Below are 17,804 nucleotides of genomic sequence, written 5' to 3' on the forward strand. Positions count from 1 at the left end.
TGGCTACCGGCTGTTGCTAACTGCCAATTCTTCAATATAGTCGGGCTGCCAGTTGATTCATAGGCGCTCGATTCACACTCCCATACTATCCAGGGTGCACCGCGGGGGAGGCGAACAAGCATTGCACCCCACGAAAGCACATCCTATGCATTACACTGCGGAATTGAACCTCTGTCACCAATTTCATTTCACTGACAAGAACTCTGCGTGAAAGTGACTGGCCGTGTTTGTACTTCATTTCTTTAACGGACGTGTTTAATGTTGTTCTCAACTTCTTCAGGTTCCCAGTCCAAAGCGTAAATTAGAGGAGCCCCTGTTGGAATTCAGGCCCCCTCGAGGGGCCATCACCCAGCCGCTGAAGAAGTTGAAAATCAACGTTTTCAAAGTCCACAAGTGCGCCGTCTGTGGCTTCACCACCGAGAACCTGCTACAGTTCCACGAACACATTCCCCAGCACAAATCTGACGGCTCCTCCTATCAGTGCAGGGAATGCGGTCTTTGTTATACGTCCCATGTCTCTTTGTCTAGGCATCTCTTCATTGTCCATAAGCTGAAAGAACCCCAGCCTGTCTCCAAACAGAATGGCTCTGGAGAAGACAGCCAGCAGGAGAACAAGCCCAGCCACGAGGAGGAATCCACGGATCGATCCGCCTCTGACAGGAAGTGCAAAGTGTGCGCAAAGACCTTCGAAACGGAAGCTGCCTTAAACACCCACATGAGGACCCACGGGATGGCTTTTATCAAATCTAAACGAATGAGTTCGGCTGAAAAATGACCCCTTCCTTTCTTTCACCCCATGAGCATCTTCCAAAAGCAGGAGGGAAAAAAAAGAAAAGAAAAGAAATCAACCTTTCTACTTCAGGATAGAGTTGACTTTTTTTTTCTTTTGGAGGGAGGGGGATATAAAAGATTTACCATACCGTAAATTTAACAATTCTCCCCCCTCTGGCTGTTGCAATAGATTCTACTCTATTCTATGTCAATTTATCTTCCTCACCTCATATCACTGTAGAGATTTATAAGTAGCCATTCGTCATTCACTCCCCCTGAAAGACAGCATTAAAAAAAATAGCAGTATTTGAGTCTAAAAGAATTTGTATATATTTAAACAAAGGAATTTCATAGTCTTTGTTACATGTTTGTATTTGTAGTTAGTGGGATTTTTTTTTTCTCCTGTTTTTGTTTGTCTTTCTTGCTTACGTCTTTTCTAACCGATGGATTGTTTCGAAGCAGAATTCTTAAAAGTTGGAGCAATACTTTAGATTTATTAAGCTGTTTCAGATGGGTTCCTTTTCTGAGATTGTCTGAGTAGCTTTGTAAAAAATCCCCGTGTTTCGCTCTTGTAGTCCCTGGGAAGAAGAACCCCAATGAAATAGTTCCTTCCCGACCAGCATTACCCCTCCAGAAAACTAGATCATGCTAACCCCGGAAAAGACAGCCCCGGGGTATACATATCCTTGGATTCCATTTAACCAGAAATGTTTGATATTGCCAACATTGTGCTGAAAAAGCAGCTCACACATTTCTGAACAGTATTGGAAGGGAAAGGTTTTTTAAAAAGCAAATAGTTTTTTTTGGTTGCAACTCAAGGAGCCGTTGTAGTTGGACCCACAAATGGGTAGCCCAATTCTTATGACTTAAGGGGTGTCCAAACTTGGGAACTTTAAGACTTGTGGACTTCAACTCCCAGAATTCCCCAGCCAGCTCTGCTGTTGAAGTCCACAAGTCTTAAAGTTCCCAAGTTTGGACACCCCTGTCTTAAGAGGATTAAGGATCATTTAATATGATCTCTTGCTTAAATATTTCAGGTGTTTGGGGAAAAATCTACTCAATTTGAGAATTTCTCTCTAGAGAAAATGCCCATGAGGGTTAATCTCTATTGGAACGAAGAGGTGTTGAATCAAAGGAATGGTAATTTTTTCCCCCAGTGGTGCTGGCAGAAAAGAAAAGCCTTGGAGGACTTTGTTGTGTGTTATTTTAATCATTGTCTTGTCTTCTCAGTCCTCTACTGAGCTTTGAGAGATTTCATTGAATGTTGCAGGACCTTTTAAGGGCCACTTGAAGAGGCTTTTCAGTATTTTAAGTTTGTCTTTTGTCTGTATGTAAGAGGCAGAATAATTATTTTAAATGTGTGGTATCTACAATCGAGTTACAGTTGAGGGATAAAAGAAGGGCATGTGCCAAGTCAGTCTTGAGCAGCAGTTTTTATAGGATGTCAAGCATTCTCTCAATCATAGATATGAATTGAATCATAGGCATTTCAACACAAGAAAACAACAGCCAATCACCGGCCATCAAGCACGCCAATCAACCAATAGGAAGGCACCGCATAAATATAAATGCCTAGAATAGCCCAAAGCACACATTCGGGTAGAGAGAAGTTTCCTGAGGATGGGCTCCAGCAGAAGTCAGTGATCGACCCCGATTGGATCTTGCATAGAGATTTGAGTTGGGAATCATCTGCATGCAATGCTACTGATTAAATCTCATAGAGATTTAATTTAATTGCTTATTAAAACATGCATTCATGATTGGACGCCATAATGATGAAAAATCTGTCCTGAGAGAAAAATATGTACTGCCATTGGCCTTCAACGGCTCTCAGACCCTCTGAAGGACAAGTCCAGTTGGCCACAAATGGGAAACAGAAGGAATGTAATTGTGTGTGTGTGTGTGTGTGTGTATGGCATGCACACACACACACATGCATACACACATACATATACACACACCGTTCTTCGAGTTAACAAATACTCATCGCAGCTGCAAGATCACTAAACGATAAAATGTCTTGTAATTTTAAGCAAGTTTCTTCCTCTCATAAGAAGTGCTGAATGTTAAGATCAGAGGACCATGAGCCGCAGCATGACTTTCAGATTTCCTAGAATTCAGCTTATAAAATCAGAGTCATGTGACCTTCGTGGCAAATATTTGGCAAATATATCCTGTAAGGCAGAGGTCCCCAGGCCACGGCTCAATACTGGGCTGTTTCCACGGAGGTTAACTTTTTGGATAAAACTAACCCTGGCTGAAAATGTCTTCCAGTTTCCTGAAAGTGTTATTCCCCCACCGCAGTATTTCTGCTTTATTCTTAGGCTGATTTGCCATTTCTTTTGATGGTGTTTTTGAGCCTGCGTTAAAATTGCAAAGTGGCAGAAGTTGCCATGACATTTCTTCTCCAGTCTTCTGACCTCCCGTTGGAGAAATGTCCTCCGGAGATCTTCTCTTGGCTTTTATTGCAGCAAGTGTAGGAAGTAAGATAGCTTAAAGACGCTTATAAGAACAGTTGCAGAAGGACAGCAGGGAAGCTCACCCCAACTATTTTGATCAGGATGATGGTAAGGATCCTTGTTTCTTTTTCATCAAGTTTAATGAGAACAGCGGAGGGAAATGCAGTAGAAATGTTCAGCGTGGCACTAATTACAAAGAAGGTCATCCAAGACCTTTGAGCATCTCAACTGAGTCTCCCCTTACGTGTGAACAAGGCAGAGATTTATGCACATTTTAAGGAATGGCTAAAGTCTGAAAGAAGTTGTGTGATTGCCAAGGTGATGGATGAAACGTTTGCTATTTTAGAATAATGAATTTGTCAGGATATACATTAAATAAACATTAGTCATAGGATTGTGTGATGCAGGCATCCTATTGCATCGGAGAAAGAAGTAAGAACCACAAAAACACTTGAAATATAAACGTTGTTATATAAATAATGATAAATAAATAGTCCTAGCCATCCGGTGGCCTCTGAATTTGGAAAGATGTTATAAATTCTTTTTTTAAAAAGACATTCCAATGTACAGTTTTATATATATATATATATATATATATATACATCATATAGATTAAGATTCTAGATAATATTAGGAATTATAAAGTACTTTAGATTATTCCAAATGCTTCGTATATATTATCTCAATATTTCTTGCATTCCTATTAGAGATGAGAGTGGTTATTCCTATTACCCCATTGAGGTGGGGAGCATTGAGCCAGAATCTTGCCTACGGAGCCAGGAATTCAGAGTCAAGCTTACATTCGAATCCGGGATTTCTCAGTTCTTCCATCATTACTGTCAAAGCGGATTCGGATTGTATCCCTCAGATTCACATCACATCCTTTACCAATTCATGCTCCGGATCTCATGATGCATTCCCGCTTCACAATCAGGAGGCTGTGAGTTTGATCCTAGGTAGAGGCAGGCATTTCTCTGTACCTGGGCACAATGAGAATATATCTGCTGAACAAAGCTCCACATTGGCGGCAGGATAGGTATCCGGCCATTAAACGCTCCGTTAGCTCCATTCAGTAACCCAGACTCCATCCCACAAGGGATTATGTGGTCATTAAATCATGATGATGATAATCTCATGGGATGTATAATGCAAAGATAATCCTTCTCCCCCCCCCCCCCCAAAAAAAAAGGTGTAACCTGCCTTTCAGACAGTTCCCATGCAGGAATTCAGTTCCTAAATATGGTACAGTATGTGGTGGACTACAATGTTCAGACCAATTAAGGTCACTCTTCTAGATTCTTTTTCTTCCTAGTGTTTTCCCACAAGGGCAGAGTCTGCTTTAGTTTACGACCAAGTGTTCATCCAATTGATTGACCCGCTTGTCACTCAAACCTGACACCTTAGGCTAAGAAAATCACCCAGCTGGCTTTTATGCCTAACTTGAGGCTAGAACTCACAATCTCCTGAGCCTGGTGCCTTAACACTAGATCAAACTAGCTCTCTTCTGCATTGTGATTCTGTTGGTTATGAGACTACTTATAACCCACAGGTATAAGATGAAGGTAGCTGAAGCAATGATCTGAAACCCTATTTTTCACATTTAAGGCCTTTTAGACATCAGGCTGAATCAGAAATCAGAATAGAAATCAGTTCGAATCAGGTCCATTCAACTAGAGATTACAGAATAATAAGAGTTGGAAGGGACCTTGCAGATCTTCTAATGCAACCCCTGCTCAAGCAGGAGACCCCTATAGTAGTGATGGTGAACCTTTTTGGCACCGAGTACAAAAACATTCACGCGGAAATATTGCATGCATGCATGCGCACTCATCAGGCCCACGCCCTGGAAAAGCTGAACTTCTGGGTTCTAGCGTGCATGTTTGCCTGTCAAATCAGCTGGCCGATGCTTTTCGTCACTGCCACGGACTGCTCTCCGGAAAAGCTGAACTTCTGGGTTCTGCCGCGCATTCGCACCCGACAATCAGCTGGCCGGTGTGCATGTGCACACTGTTTTTAGCACTGCTGCGTGCATGAAGGACAGCTGATTGTCGTGCGCTCATGCACACCAGAAACCCAGAAGTTAAACAGGCAAGATCATGCATGCTGGGCGACATGGCTTTGAGTGCCACTTTGGACACACGCGTGCCATAGGTTCGCCATCACGGCCCTATATCATTTTAGACTAATGCTTGTCCGATACCTTCTAAAAAGCCTCCAGTGTTGGAGTACCCACAACTTCTGAAGGCAAGTTGTTCCATTGGTTGATTGTTCTTACTGTTGGGAAATTTCTCCTTGTTCAGTTTCTATCCATTGCTTTTTTTGTTTGTTTTCTCTTCTGGTGCTGTGGAGAATAGGTTGAGACCCTCTCTTTTTTTGTGGCAGCCCCTCAAATATTGGAACGCTAGTTCTTCTTTTCACTAGGCCAGACATACGCAATTCCTGCGACTGTTCTTCATATGTTTTCGCCTTCAGCCCAAGCAATCATCTTTGTCGCTCTTCTTTGCACTCTTTCCAGAATCTCAACATCTCTTTTTATATTGTGGTGACCAAAATTGGATAACTGCAAAGCATTAAAAAAATTAAAATAAGAACAGGTGGTGAGTCTGGCCAGGATATTTTCAGAGATCAGATATCCAGACAGGGTTTCTCTGAGAGATAGCACCGAATTGTCTCTGAAGGAAGCCGCCTCTGAATTGCGAAGGGAAACGTATTTAAGATGCTTGTGGGTATGTTCATGCAGTGGTGGGATTCAGCCAGTCCGCACCTATTCGCGAGAACCGATTGTTAACTTTCTAAGCACTTCGGAGAACTGGTTGTTGGAAGAAATCTCATTTTGTTTTTTTCCACTTTACAGGACTAATCCCTGTAAGGAAGGCAGGAAGGAAACATTCTGGTGCTGTTTCTAGCCTAATTTTTATTGCCCTCTTTACAGAAACTGCCTCTCCAGTTAACCCTTATTACATTGTCACAGCTAAGGCGAAGCGCCCATCGATGTGAGTGATGTTGAGTTGGCCACGCCCACCCAGCTGATCATTAGGGCAGAGAATCGGTTGTCAAATTACTTGAATCCCACCACTGTGTACATGTCAGTATTACCATTTACACCAAAGCTATTGAAAGACACTGAAGACTTTTTAAAAAAATTGTGAAGGTTTTGAGGTTGCAGAATCATCACTTCTGCACTGTGTAGTTGTTTACCCATATTCTTCTGGCAGGAACTTATTAATTTAGAAGCATTTAATTCTTAAATTCTTCCAAACCTTCTCCACCCTCTTCTGGTGCTTTATATTTGTAGGGGGGGGGGGGGAGGAAACAACATTTCAGGTCGCACCCATTATTGTTGGAGAAGAATTTCAGAAAGGACAGGAAAGGTACGGCTTGTTATCCCTTATACACCTTCTTCTCAAAAAAAAAAATATGTCTTCATTTTGTCGTGTTGTTTTGTCTTTTTTGCTTTTCCCACATCTGTATCCCCTTTACCGATTTTGTACTTTTTTAAAACGCAGAAAACAAACGTTCTATCTAATGTATGTAATGTATGTAAATATGTACAGCTCAGAGAGAAGGATACTTGCATGACTTTGGCATAGTAAATGTTCTCTTTTTTAAGCAAAAAAAAATCAAGGGAAAGGTGTTGACATTCTTGAACAGTGCCCATTTTGTCCATAGTTACTGTATTAAAACACATTTCGGATGTAAATAAATGTGGGGCCTTTTTTTTTTTTTTTTTTTTGCTGCTTTGCCCCTAAAGAATTATGAAAACCTGTTATTTATTGATGAACTGTTTGACAACGTTAAACACGCAGGAGCAGAGTACTTCCTCTGAGGTGAATTATCCCCAACTTATGAGTCTCCGTGTGGGTTGGGGATTGAGGAAAACCGTTCGGGATCACCATTTGTATTCACCCAGGGTTGGGCGGATCCAAAGAGCTTCTGGATTCTGAAAGCTGCAGTAAAGTTTTGCAGACACCTATTACTCTTCTGTCAGTGATGTATAAAAGCTTATCACTGCCTTTTTAAAGGGGGGGGGGGAACCTTGCGTACCTCTCAAAGCCTCATGTTTGTTGATGTGCACTTTTTCAACATAACAAATGAGTTGTCGCCGTGCGGTAATGATAGGGAGGTTGTACAGTGTGAATGAATAATAAAGTTACCTTTTTATTACAGGATATTTTTTTTTGATTGGTTGTCATTTTCTGTGTAATTGTATGGCCTTGTTGTGCTTGCAAGGTCAAATGCCAAAGCATTTGATATCTGCACCTAAGCCAGTAATGGCAAACCTTTTCAGCAATGAGTGACCAACCTGTTTTGTGGCCGTTTTGGGGGCCATTTTCAGGCTGTTTTCAAGCGTTCCAGTGCCCACAAAGACCAGCCAGCCTGCATGCATGTGCGCCAGAAACCAGAAGGGTAGCTGTCGACGGTGTATGTACCCACAGAGCAGTGATGGGTTTCAAAAAATTTTTAGAACGTCTTCTGTAGGTGTGGCCTGCTTTGTGGGTGTGGCTTGCCAGCCATGTGACCGGGTGGGAGTGGCTTGGCAGTCATGTGACTGGGAGGGTGTGGCCAACTAGTAAAATGTGGTGAAATTCACTTAATAACGCTCTTAGCAACCAAAATGTTGGCTCAGAAACTCTGGCATTTGAAACACGCAAGTCTTAAAGCTGTCAAGTTACAAGACCCTTGCACCCCTAACCCTTTAGAAAAAAAATACCCAGGGGTGTTCAAACTTGACAGCTTTAAGACTTGTGGACTTCAATTCCCAGAATTCCTCCTCCAGTCATGTTGGCTCAGCAACTCTGGCATTTGAAACACGCAAGTCTTAAAGCTGTCACGTTACAAGACCCTTGCACCCCTAACCCTTTAGAAAAAGAAACCCCAGGGGTGTTCAAACCTGACAGCTTTAAGACTTGTGGACTTCAACTCCCAGAATTCCTCCTCTCTTCATCTTGATGTGTGGACGGATGGGGAGAGGGAGCTGGAACCGGTTCCAAACGGCACTGTAGATTTGTGGAACCTCTTCTATAGAAGAGGTTACAACTGTCAGGAACCCACCCCTGCCACAGAGAGGGCTCTGTGTGCCATCTCTAGCACGTGTGGCATAGGTACACTATCACAGACCTAGGGAATTTTTGGAAACAAACATCTTGCAATGTAGTTGTCTCAAAATGGTCCTTAGCTGGAGCTGGGAATGCAGTTTAACCCTACTGTAGGCTCCTACTGGCTTTTTTTCACACATTAGTAAAGTATGCAATTAAAGAAAGGAAGAAAAGATCTAGAACAGAATTTCTTACCCCTTTTTGGCATTGTTTTTGTAGCTATCTGAAATTATGATACTATACAAGTAGTCCTTGACATATGACAGTGGTGGGTTGCAGGCGATACGCCGGGTACAGGGTACTGGTGCCTGCCAGGAGCACCGGGTACCGTTCCGGTACGGTGCTTCACAGGGCCTGTCCTCCCGCCGTCCTTGCCTGTACTTGAGCTCTTCGGCGCTTCAGCATACGGCGTCTGCGCGATGCTCCACCGAGCAGCTGGAGCGTCGTAGGAGATAAGGATGCATGCGTACGTGCTATGTGGTGCACCGTACTGGTTGCAATGGGATACGGAGTCTACCACTGATGTATGACCCCAATTGAGCCCCAAAATTTTGTGGTTAAGCAAGACATTTTGTCAGGAAAATTTTGCCCCATCTTGCCACAATTGAATCACTGCAGTTGATAAGTTAGTAACCCAGTTGTTAAGTGAATCTGGCTTCCAAGGTTGAGTGCTTGTCAGAAGATCTCAAAAGGGGATCCCATGATCCCGAGACACTGCAACTGTCATAAATATAAACCTGTTGCCAAGCGCCTGAATTTTGATCACGTGATCATGGGTATGCTACAAAAGTCGTAAGTATGAAAAATAGTCATAAGTAACTTTATTTCAGTGCTGTTGCAACTTTGAACAATCACTAAATGAACTTGCAAGGACTATTTGTATTTTTTATTAGTAACCATACTTGATCACTTGGTCTTGGTCTTTGTTTAAGGCTATATTGTTAGATTCCATAAGCATCTTTATGATGTTAGGATATCAGTCAGATATCCTAACATCATAAGAACTTGATAGGTGGATAAAAGTGCCAAATCCAGGCTAAACATCTGGTATATGACCTTTATTTCAGAAAGTTGTCCTTTAGCTTTATTTTTTCAAAAAGTTCACTTTTGTTCTTTATGTCCGTCATTTAACTTTTATCATCGAAATGGTACTATTTAATACACAGTCTTTCATATTTCTGTGAAAAATAAGGAAATTGAATTGTCTTTAATACCAAGTCACCACATTTATTTTAGCTTGTAGTGTTGGGAGCACCGAAGTGCTTCCAGTTTGAAAGGATTAAATGGTGATATCACTGTTTCCCGGGGCACCTCTAGTTGGGGGCTCCTTTCACATCCCTGTTAAATTAACATATTTTTCAGAGTATAAGATGCACCTTTTTCCCTCAAAAAAGAGGCTGAAAATCTGGGTGCGTCTTATACGCTGAATACAGCATATTTTTTGCCTCCCAAAACCCCATCCCCTTCACCAAAATGGCCGTGCAGAGCTTTTGGGAGCCTTGCAGAGTGCTCCTGGGGGCTGGGGAGGGCAGAAATGATTTCCCCCCCCCCCAGTTCCTAGGAGCACTCTGCAAGGCTTCTAAAAGCTCTGCATGCCCTTTTTTTAACAAAAAAGGAGCACTTTTTGGTTATTTTGAGGGGGCCTCAACCCCCCCCCCCGGAGCACTGTACAAGCCTCCTAAAGGCTATTCATGCCCTTTTTTTGAAAAAAAAAAAGCCAGGCCCATTTTCACAAAAAACCAAACCATTTTTGAGAGGTCTGCAGAGTGCAAAAACTTTTTTTTTTTAATTTGCCTCTTCAAAACCTTGGTGCATCTTATACTCCGAAAAATACGGTACCCAGCATTTTGATGCTTCAGTATTGCCACACTGGAGCTGAGGGATAGGGAGGGGGGAATAGAGATCGCTGGGGTTTTATAGCCAAAATAAAATATTTTCTCCTGGGAACCAAGGACATTCTAACACCTGGTCAGAGTGTGGAGGAGCAACGTTACCAAGCAACCGGACGACACCCTGATTGGATCCTGTGACTGATTGTTTGGGGAGGGGGAAAAACTTTTAATTAGGAGAAAACCGTGGGAAACTTCAGGGTCGGTTTTCACCAGAATTGTGCCAATATGATATATCCAATAAAACTATACTTTGAGGAGTCGAGCTGGCTGAGTTTTTTCTGCTATGGGTGTATTACTTGGAACCTTGATATGGTACCCATTTATCTACTTGTGGTCACCCACTTTCAAACTGCTGGGTCACTGAGAACTGCAGTGTGTGATGGAAACTCACACCATCCTGCGGCAGAAACTGGGTCTCAAATGGGAGCCTGTACATCATTAGCCCAGTGTCCTAACCTCATGAGCCACTGCGCTCCCGTTTGTAGAGTTAACATACCTGGGGTGGAAGTGGAGTTTTATAACAAAACCACAATAAATCTACCTTAAAATTAATAATAGCTTGAAGGTGAACTTCCAGTTGATCCTGCCTTGCAGGCAGTTGTATATAATGTTGGCATTCTTCTGCTTCACCGAAATGGAGATCCTGCTTTGTTCATTTTGCCTTGAAAACAGAGATTTCCGAAGGAACAAAACATCTAAATAATACAAAGAACTGAAATAAAAATTGAAGTATAACTATTCAAATCCTGAGTGGTGAGTTCATCTGTTTTTCTTAAAGTACTTAGGAATTTATGGACAGTCTACAATATGAAGTAATTTAAAACCATGGTCTGAAAAGCTTTAATTCTTTCTGTAGAAGCTCCAACAAAAATGTTCTTCCATCAGTCCCCGGACTCTCTCTTCTGCTTCTGCTGTCAGGTTCCAAATAATGCATCCATCACAAATTGAACTCTGAGGCATTCCTTTTCTCAAAGTACAAATTTATTGGGATACACCATATTGGCACTAACTGGTGAAAAGCCAAGGAGGATTAAGGAGGAATATCAGTAAAGTTTCATGAAGATACGAAGGGCAAAATGGACAAAGCCCCTACATTTCACACATTCCCATCTCAATTTCATACAAACCTACTTTACAAGTAGGAGGGGCATAGAAAGAAATATGAGGCAGCAGAGACAGAAAGCAATAAAGTTCTGAACAGCTGCAAAACCAGCTTTTCCCCAGTAACACTGGTCAAACCATTGACTACAAGGTGGACAGTGCTAGAGTCAGTCAAAATCATGAAAATGACAGCATATGTTGTAACTGTGAACCTTCCACATGAATGCCAGCCTTGCCCTTCCCAAATTAAAAGTAGCATTTCCACTTTGATGGGCACGCTAAGTAAGTATCTTCCTTACACTAGCTATTGCTCCCTAGGTGAAACCACCTGTCCTTGGCTTCAGAGGCAATGCTGCAAAACTGCAATCTTTGGAGCAGCAACTAAGCTAATTAACATCTGAAGCAGTGGTGGGTTCTGGCCGGTACGCCCCGGTACGAGCGTACTGGTGCCCACTGGGAGCAGCAGGTACCGTAATGGAATGGTGCTTTGGAGAGCCCACCTGCCTGCCCACGTTCCTTACCTATATTTGAGCCAACGGGGCCATTTGCGCATGCAGTGTACGGTGCCTGCGCGACACTCCGCTGAGCAGCTGGAGCATTGCAGGGTGGTGGGTGTGCATGCGTGCACGGCGCGTGTGCATGTGGTGGACGCCTGGCCCTGTGCAGCGTACTGGTTGCGACGGGATCCGGAACCCACCATTGATCTGAAGTACTAAAGTTCCCAGAGTTTTCACCAGTTAGTGCCAATCAATTTGTACTTTGAGAAACGGAATGCCACACTTAGTCTCATTCATCATTTGGCCGTTAGTACATTTAAGCGCAAAAGAACTCAGTTGCACACAATTATCCCAGAATATCCTGACAGAACAACCTTTTCCATAAACCGACTCTCAAAAGGAACACATGTATACAAAGCTGCAATGGAGACACCATCAAAAGGGCAAACAACAATCAGCTTGATCTCTGGAACGAATGGCAGCAGGTGGCTGAAGAGAAAATGGGCCAAACATACAAAGCAAGACAATCCTGGAGCAGAAATAGGTTTTTCACGCTGATACAATTTCCATTGTGCTGCTGGTGTTTTCAAAGAGCACCGAGCATTTCTAATTATCTGGTGGAGATTAGGTTGTCTTTCTACCCCCAAAGCAAGTGCTTACAATGCAGCCCTTAAGAACCGTTTGCCACACATCCAAAAGGCAGAAGGGACCTAGAGATAAACATGAGGAGCGGACAAATGGTGACCTACCTCCTCAAACTCTTCCTGTTTTCTTTCCTGATTTCAACTTCTCCTGCAATAAACATAACTCATGAATGTTGGGAAGACGTCACTGAATTCCTCTCTGACCTGAATGCAGAAAAACCCAAACCATATGCAATCAAAAGTAAGTAGAAGTAATAATAAGTTTACAATGTTCGACTTAGACTATTTGTTGGCTTGAAATATTTATCCATTACCGACAGAACAAAACTCTTCCAGTGTCTTGCAATTAATGTTAAGGTTAGAGTTTAGAGTCTCTCACCAGGCGACCCATGAGATATTACAAACTTCCTTTCCGAAGATAAATCGAACGGCTGCAGAGGACAGAAATATTATTCTCAGCTTTTCCAGGTTCTTTGAATATCTGGCAAATCTTTGGAGAAAAATCCCCGCCAAAGATGTTAGCATTTTTAATGTCACAAGTTTTCTATTGATAAAAGTTTTAAAAATACCAAAAAGGTTGCTTCAAATAATTGCGGTTTGCGGTTACTTCAAATAATTGAGGTTTCCCTACACACCCAAATTAATTTTGAATTACCTTGATGTGGAGACCATTTCTCTCCGGTCTTCCTTACACTATGAAGATGGGTTTGCCCTTATTAGTGCTAAATTTTTATCAGTTTTTAAAAAATATTTTTTTTATTTTCAGACAAACACAAACACACAGCACATATAACATAAAAGCCTCTTCAACTACACACAGTGTGTCGATTGGTTACAAAGTCTGTGTCCTTTCCGTAGTCCTTACTTGAATTTTATCAAAATTCACATATTGACAATCAAGATATCTTTGTATACATTGTTATTATGCTTCCTCCTATTCTAAGTCATTCAATCATTTTAGCATTGATAACATTCTCTAATAATTTTCGATTCCATGTTTTTTCCCCATTATTAGTATCATCAATCTAATATACATGTATACAAATTGTTATAATTGTTAAACATCCATTAAGCCTAGCTATTATTACATCCTTTCAACATAAGGCATATTAAATTTGAAGTAACTTTATATTATGACATTTTATTACATCATCCTGAAATCATCCAATGATGTTACATCTTTATATTCTATTCTGTATAGAATTGTTTAACTTTTATAAAAAGGCTTTTCAAAATCATCTCAATTTTTATCAGTTTTGTAATGGATTTTGCGTTATTCTAATGTTACAGTATTTTTAATAAATGAAGTATTATTTATTTGCAATAATTAGAGATGGACTAAATTGCATATTAGCAAATCAGTGAGTAAGGGTCTCAATACTTATTCAGTATATTATTAAACATTATGAGATGAGACAAATTGAACTAAAGATTCTTTTTCATGTTTACTGGACACCTCAGAGAAGAATTTTGAAAGGTTAGCTTTGAGTGTTACTATATTGTAAGGAGACGCACATAATTGTGAGTTTGTCCTACTGTTATTGCCCTATTTTAGGTCAAAATCTATATGCTTGATAATATGGTCTTAGAAACATCGATATTGCTTAACAATGTGGATGTACTTTTGAATTTTTATTCCGAAAGGTGGAAAGTTGAAACATATCGCTAAATAAAGACTTATGCATTTATGAAGCACCAAGTTTCAAATCATGTTTACTGTTCAAATTTGGAAAGATAGTGCAATCAAAGATTCAGTCATTTGATTGTAAATATGTATGTATTTGTTAAATGTTTATGAGAGGGCCCAACCGAAAGGTGCATTTTCAAATGGCAACTGGAGTTTGTTTTTCCTTGAAGATATTTTGTTTCTCCTCCAAGAAGCTTCTTCCGTTCAGAACTGAAGAAACTTCTTAGATGAGAAGCAAAATGTCTTCAAGAGAAAACAAAGTCCAGTTGCCTTTTGGAAAAGCACCTTTTTTCAGTTCAGAACGGAAGAAGCTTTTGAATGAGAAGTGAAATGTCTTCAAAGAAAAACAATATGAAGACTGGCAAAAATGTTTAGCAATCTGTCTACAAAATGATGGAAATGCAATCAGTCCCCAGGCACATACTACCACATGTGGTGGACATGCAACAAAGCAAGAAAATATTGGGAGAAACCACATAATTGGCTGGAAGAGATAACTAAACATAATATAGATTCGAAGCCGGAATTATATCTGTTGGGAATAATACCAGAGGGTTATGATAAAGCAGGGGTGTCCAAACTTGGGAACTTTAAGACTTGTGGACTTCAACTCCCAGAGTTCCCCAGCCAGCATGGCTGGCTGGGGAATTCTGGGAGTTGAAGTCCACAAGTCTTAAAGTTCCCAAGTTTGGACACCCCTGTGATAAAGGGACCACATATTTAGACTTACATATACTGACAGCAGCAAGGATTATATGTGCCAAATACTGGAAAAATGAAAACACACCGCCAGACGAGGAAGTAGTTCAGAAAATTTTAGAATGTGCCGAAATGGATAGGCTAACTTTTGAAACTAAAGACAAAGAAGACTCGGAATACTACCAGATATGGAACAGTTTTTATGAATGGCTAGAGACATTGGGTAGGAATTAGAGGAAAAAAGACTACGAATGTCTGTATTAAAAGAGAGATGGTTTTCAAATGTAAGTATGATAATCTACAAAATGTAAACCGAAAGGTGTCTTTTCAAAAGGCAACTGGACTTTGTTTTTCCCTGAAGATGTTTTCTTTCTCATCCAAGAAGCTTCTTCAGTTCAGAACTGAAGAAACTTCTTGGATAAGAAGCAAAACGTCTTCAAGGGAAAACAAAGTCCAGTTGCCTTCTGACCTGGATGACTGAGAATCTCCAGAGACAAGTTGGCCCAAGTATTCCTGCATTGGTGATTGGTTATGGCCTTCCATCTTAGATTATTTGGAGGAACAAGCAGCCGCTTAGAATATAAAAGTTAACCTTTTCTGCTCAAGTCAGTTTGAGGGTAGAGATGTTCTATAATTCAGCCTCTTTGCTTTGATAACGCAGTGTATGATTCAGTTGGGAAATACAGCAGCAACATCCTAAATGGAAATGTGGACAGGTTGGGATCTTACACGGAATGCATTTCTGCAGAGGCTCCTTCCGGAAAATTCCGTGGACAATATTGCAAACTTCAATTGCAACAGGTGAGTTTGGCCTGAACGTATAATAAAAATTATGCCATATTTGATGATGCTAGTGCAAACTCCATCGAGCTAGAAGACATGGAGATCATGTCCTGCCTTAGGCATCGTCAATTGGATGATCTTGGACCATTATTCTCTCTCAGCTCTAGGAAGCAGGCAAGGCAGATGGGGAAGGTTAAAACGTCCTCCCCCACCATCCCACTGGCCCTCAGGAGGCTGGAAACGGCCTGTTTTCCAACTTTCAGGTTGCCTGTAAGGCCGTTTTTCACCCTCCGGAGGCTTCAAGAGGTTTCCCTGAAGCCTCTGGAGGGCGAACAACGGCCAAAAATGAAGGCCGAAATCAGCTGGCCAGCACGCACATGCGTGCTGGAGCTGACAGGGCAATACCTTGCGCGCCCTAAGAAATGGTTCTGCTTGCCAACTGTGGCACGCATGCCATAGGTTCGCCATCACAGACCTATAGCATATGGTCTCTTGTCTGTTGCTCTAACTCAGGTGTGTTAAACTCGGTTTCATGGAGGGCTGCATCAGGATTGTATTTTACCTCAGGGGGCTGGGTGGGTGTGGCCAGGGTGGGCATGGCCATCTTGAGGAGCCTGTTGTGGCCCGAGCGTTCTGCCAGCAAAAACAGTCTCCCGAGCACCGTTTTCGGCTGCCACGGCCTCCTGCAACCCTCTGCCAGTCGAAATGGAGCTCGGGAGGGCTGCCTGTGCCCCTCCGTGGGCAGGTTCTTTGCATTTTACAGGGCGGCCCCGCGGGCCAGATCTAAGTACCCCGTGGGCCAGATCCTGCCCCCAGGCCTTGAGTTTGACACCCCTTCTCTAACGCGAGCCATTTTATGTCTCCAAAATCTCATCCCCTTGCATTAATCTGATGTCTCCTTTGATAGACTTATAAACATAGGATTTCTCATTGGGCCCCGTTGAAGTCAGTGCATTTTGAGTATCCCCTTAATTTGACTGTTTTTGCCAGATCCTTCAATAACGGGGTTAAAACCATTATTCTTCTAGGGCAGAATTGACTTCTATAATGGAATCTGTGTTCCTGATTCCTGCCAAGAAGAAGAAATTACAGCATTAGCCACTTTGGGTAAATGGATTATATTTATTTTGGTCCTTGGTATTTATATACATCTTTCAGAGGAGAAAATAATTCTTGAAGGACTATTCTGTGCTCATTTTCTACACATACACGCATTGGTAGCTTACTACAGGTGGTCCTTGACTTACAACAGTTCTCGACTTAGTGTCCATTTTGGAGTTACAACAGCACTGAAAAAAAGTGACTTATGGCCGTTTTTCATACTTACGACCGTTGCCGCATCCCCATGATCATGTGATTTACATTCAGATGCTTGGCAATTTGGCAACTCACATTTGCGACAATCGCAGTGCCCAGAGGTCATGTGATCCCTTTTTGCAAACTTCTGACAAGCAAAATCCATGGGGAAACCTGATTCACTTAACAACTGTGTTGCTAATTTAACAACTGCAGTGATTCACTTAACACAGGGATGTCCAAGCTTGGGAACTTTAAGACTTGTGGACTTCAAATAAATAAATAAAATAAAAAATTAAGTTAGTTTACTCAGTCTCAAACTCTCTCCTCCTTTCCTAATTTTTGAATTGTATTTTCCTAATTTTTGAATTGTGGCTTAAAAAGAACAGTAAAAACAATAGGAAGTCACTGGGGAAAATATGAATTTCTTTATTTGCTCATTTCATTCATTCTGAAAATATACCCTGCCCCATTTATTACTAACCAACAAATTATTTACAATTAACACAAGGGGCTTGGCATTGGGCAATAAAGGCTGTGCCCCTGTACAAACACAGTACATTAAACATTGCAGATTAAATCAGTTATATGTCCCAGGAAAACCTGTTGCAAAAATAAAAATCAAATATTACATCAACGGCTTTTCATTTTGATCCTTTCATCCTCCCAACATAACATTATCTCTTTTATCCAAGCCCCTACCTTTTCACCAACTGATTATAGTTCATCTTAAATCACCTAATAATTTATTAAAACACAGAATATTCATTACTATGGGGTATCATGTTAACCATGTTTAATTCATTAATTAAATGTAAATGTAAATTCAATGTTGTTTGTGCCTTACTTCACTAATTTGTTTCTCTGGGCCTTGCCAGG

The 17,804-nt window shown here is 41.4% G+C and overlaps 2 protein-coding genes across 4 annotated transcripts in view; both read left to right on the plus strand.

Moving 5' to 3' along the window:
- The window catches only part of ZNF532 (zinc finger protein 532), a 73,127-nt gene extending 71,601 nt beyond the window's left edge, over positions 1–1,526 (plus strand). For 2 of the 3 annotated variants that reach the window (XM_081943618.1, XM_081943619.1), the window contains exon 9: positions 281–1,526. In XM_081943618.1, the coding sequence (XP_081799744.1) occupies positions 281–775 (495 nt within the window). In that variant the 3' untranslated portion in view covers positions 776–1,526. The remainder of the gene's footprint in view (positions 1–280) is intronic. The other variant, XM_081943620.1, reaches the window with a different exon arrangement.
- An 11,012-nt stretch (positions 1,527–12,538) lies between these two features.
- LOC309387705 (O-acyltransferase like protein-like) overlaps positions 12,539–17,804 on the plus strand; it is a gene marked incomplete at its 5' end in the record, with an annotated part of 29,378 nt that continues 24,112 nt past the window's right edge. Inside the window, 3 exons of the mRNA XM_081944426.1 lie at positions 12,539–12,701; positions 15,508–15,647; positions 16,658–16,736. Coding sequence (XP_081800552.1) covers positions 12,539–12,701; positions 15,508–15,647; positions 16,658–16,736 — 382 coding nt within the window. The remainder of the gene's footprint in view (positions 12,702–15,507; positions 15,648–16,657; positions 16,737–17,804) is intronic.

The sequence above is a fragment of the Natrix helvetica genome (genome assembly GCF_964273705.1).
Source record: "Natrix helvetica genome assembly, chromosome: 2".
Lineage (NCBI taxonomy): Eukaryota > Metazoa > Chordata > Lepidosauria > Squamata > Natricidae > Natrix > Natrix helvetica.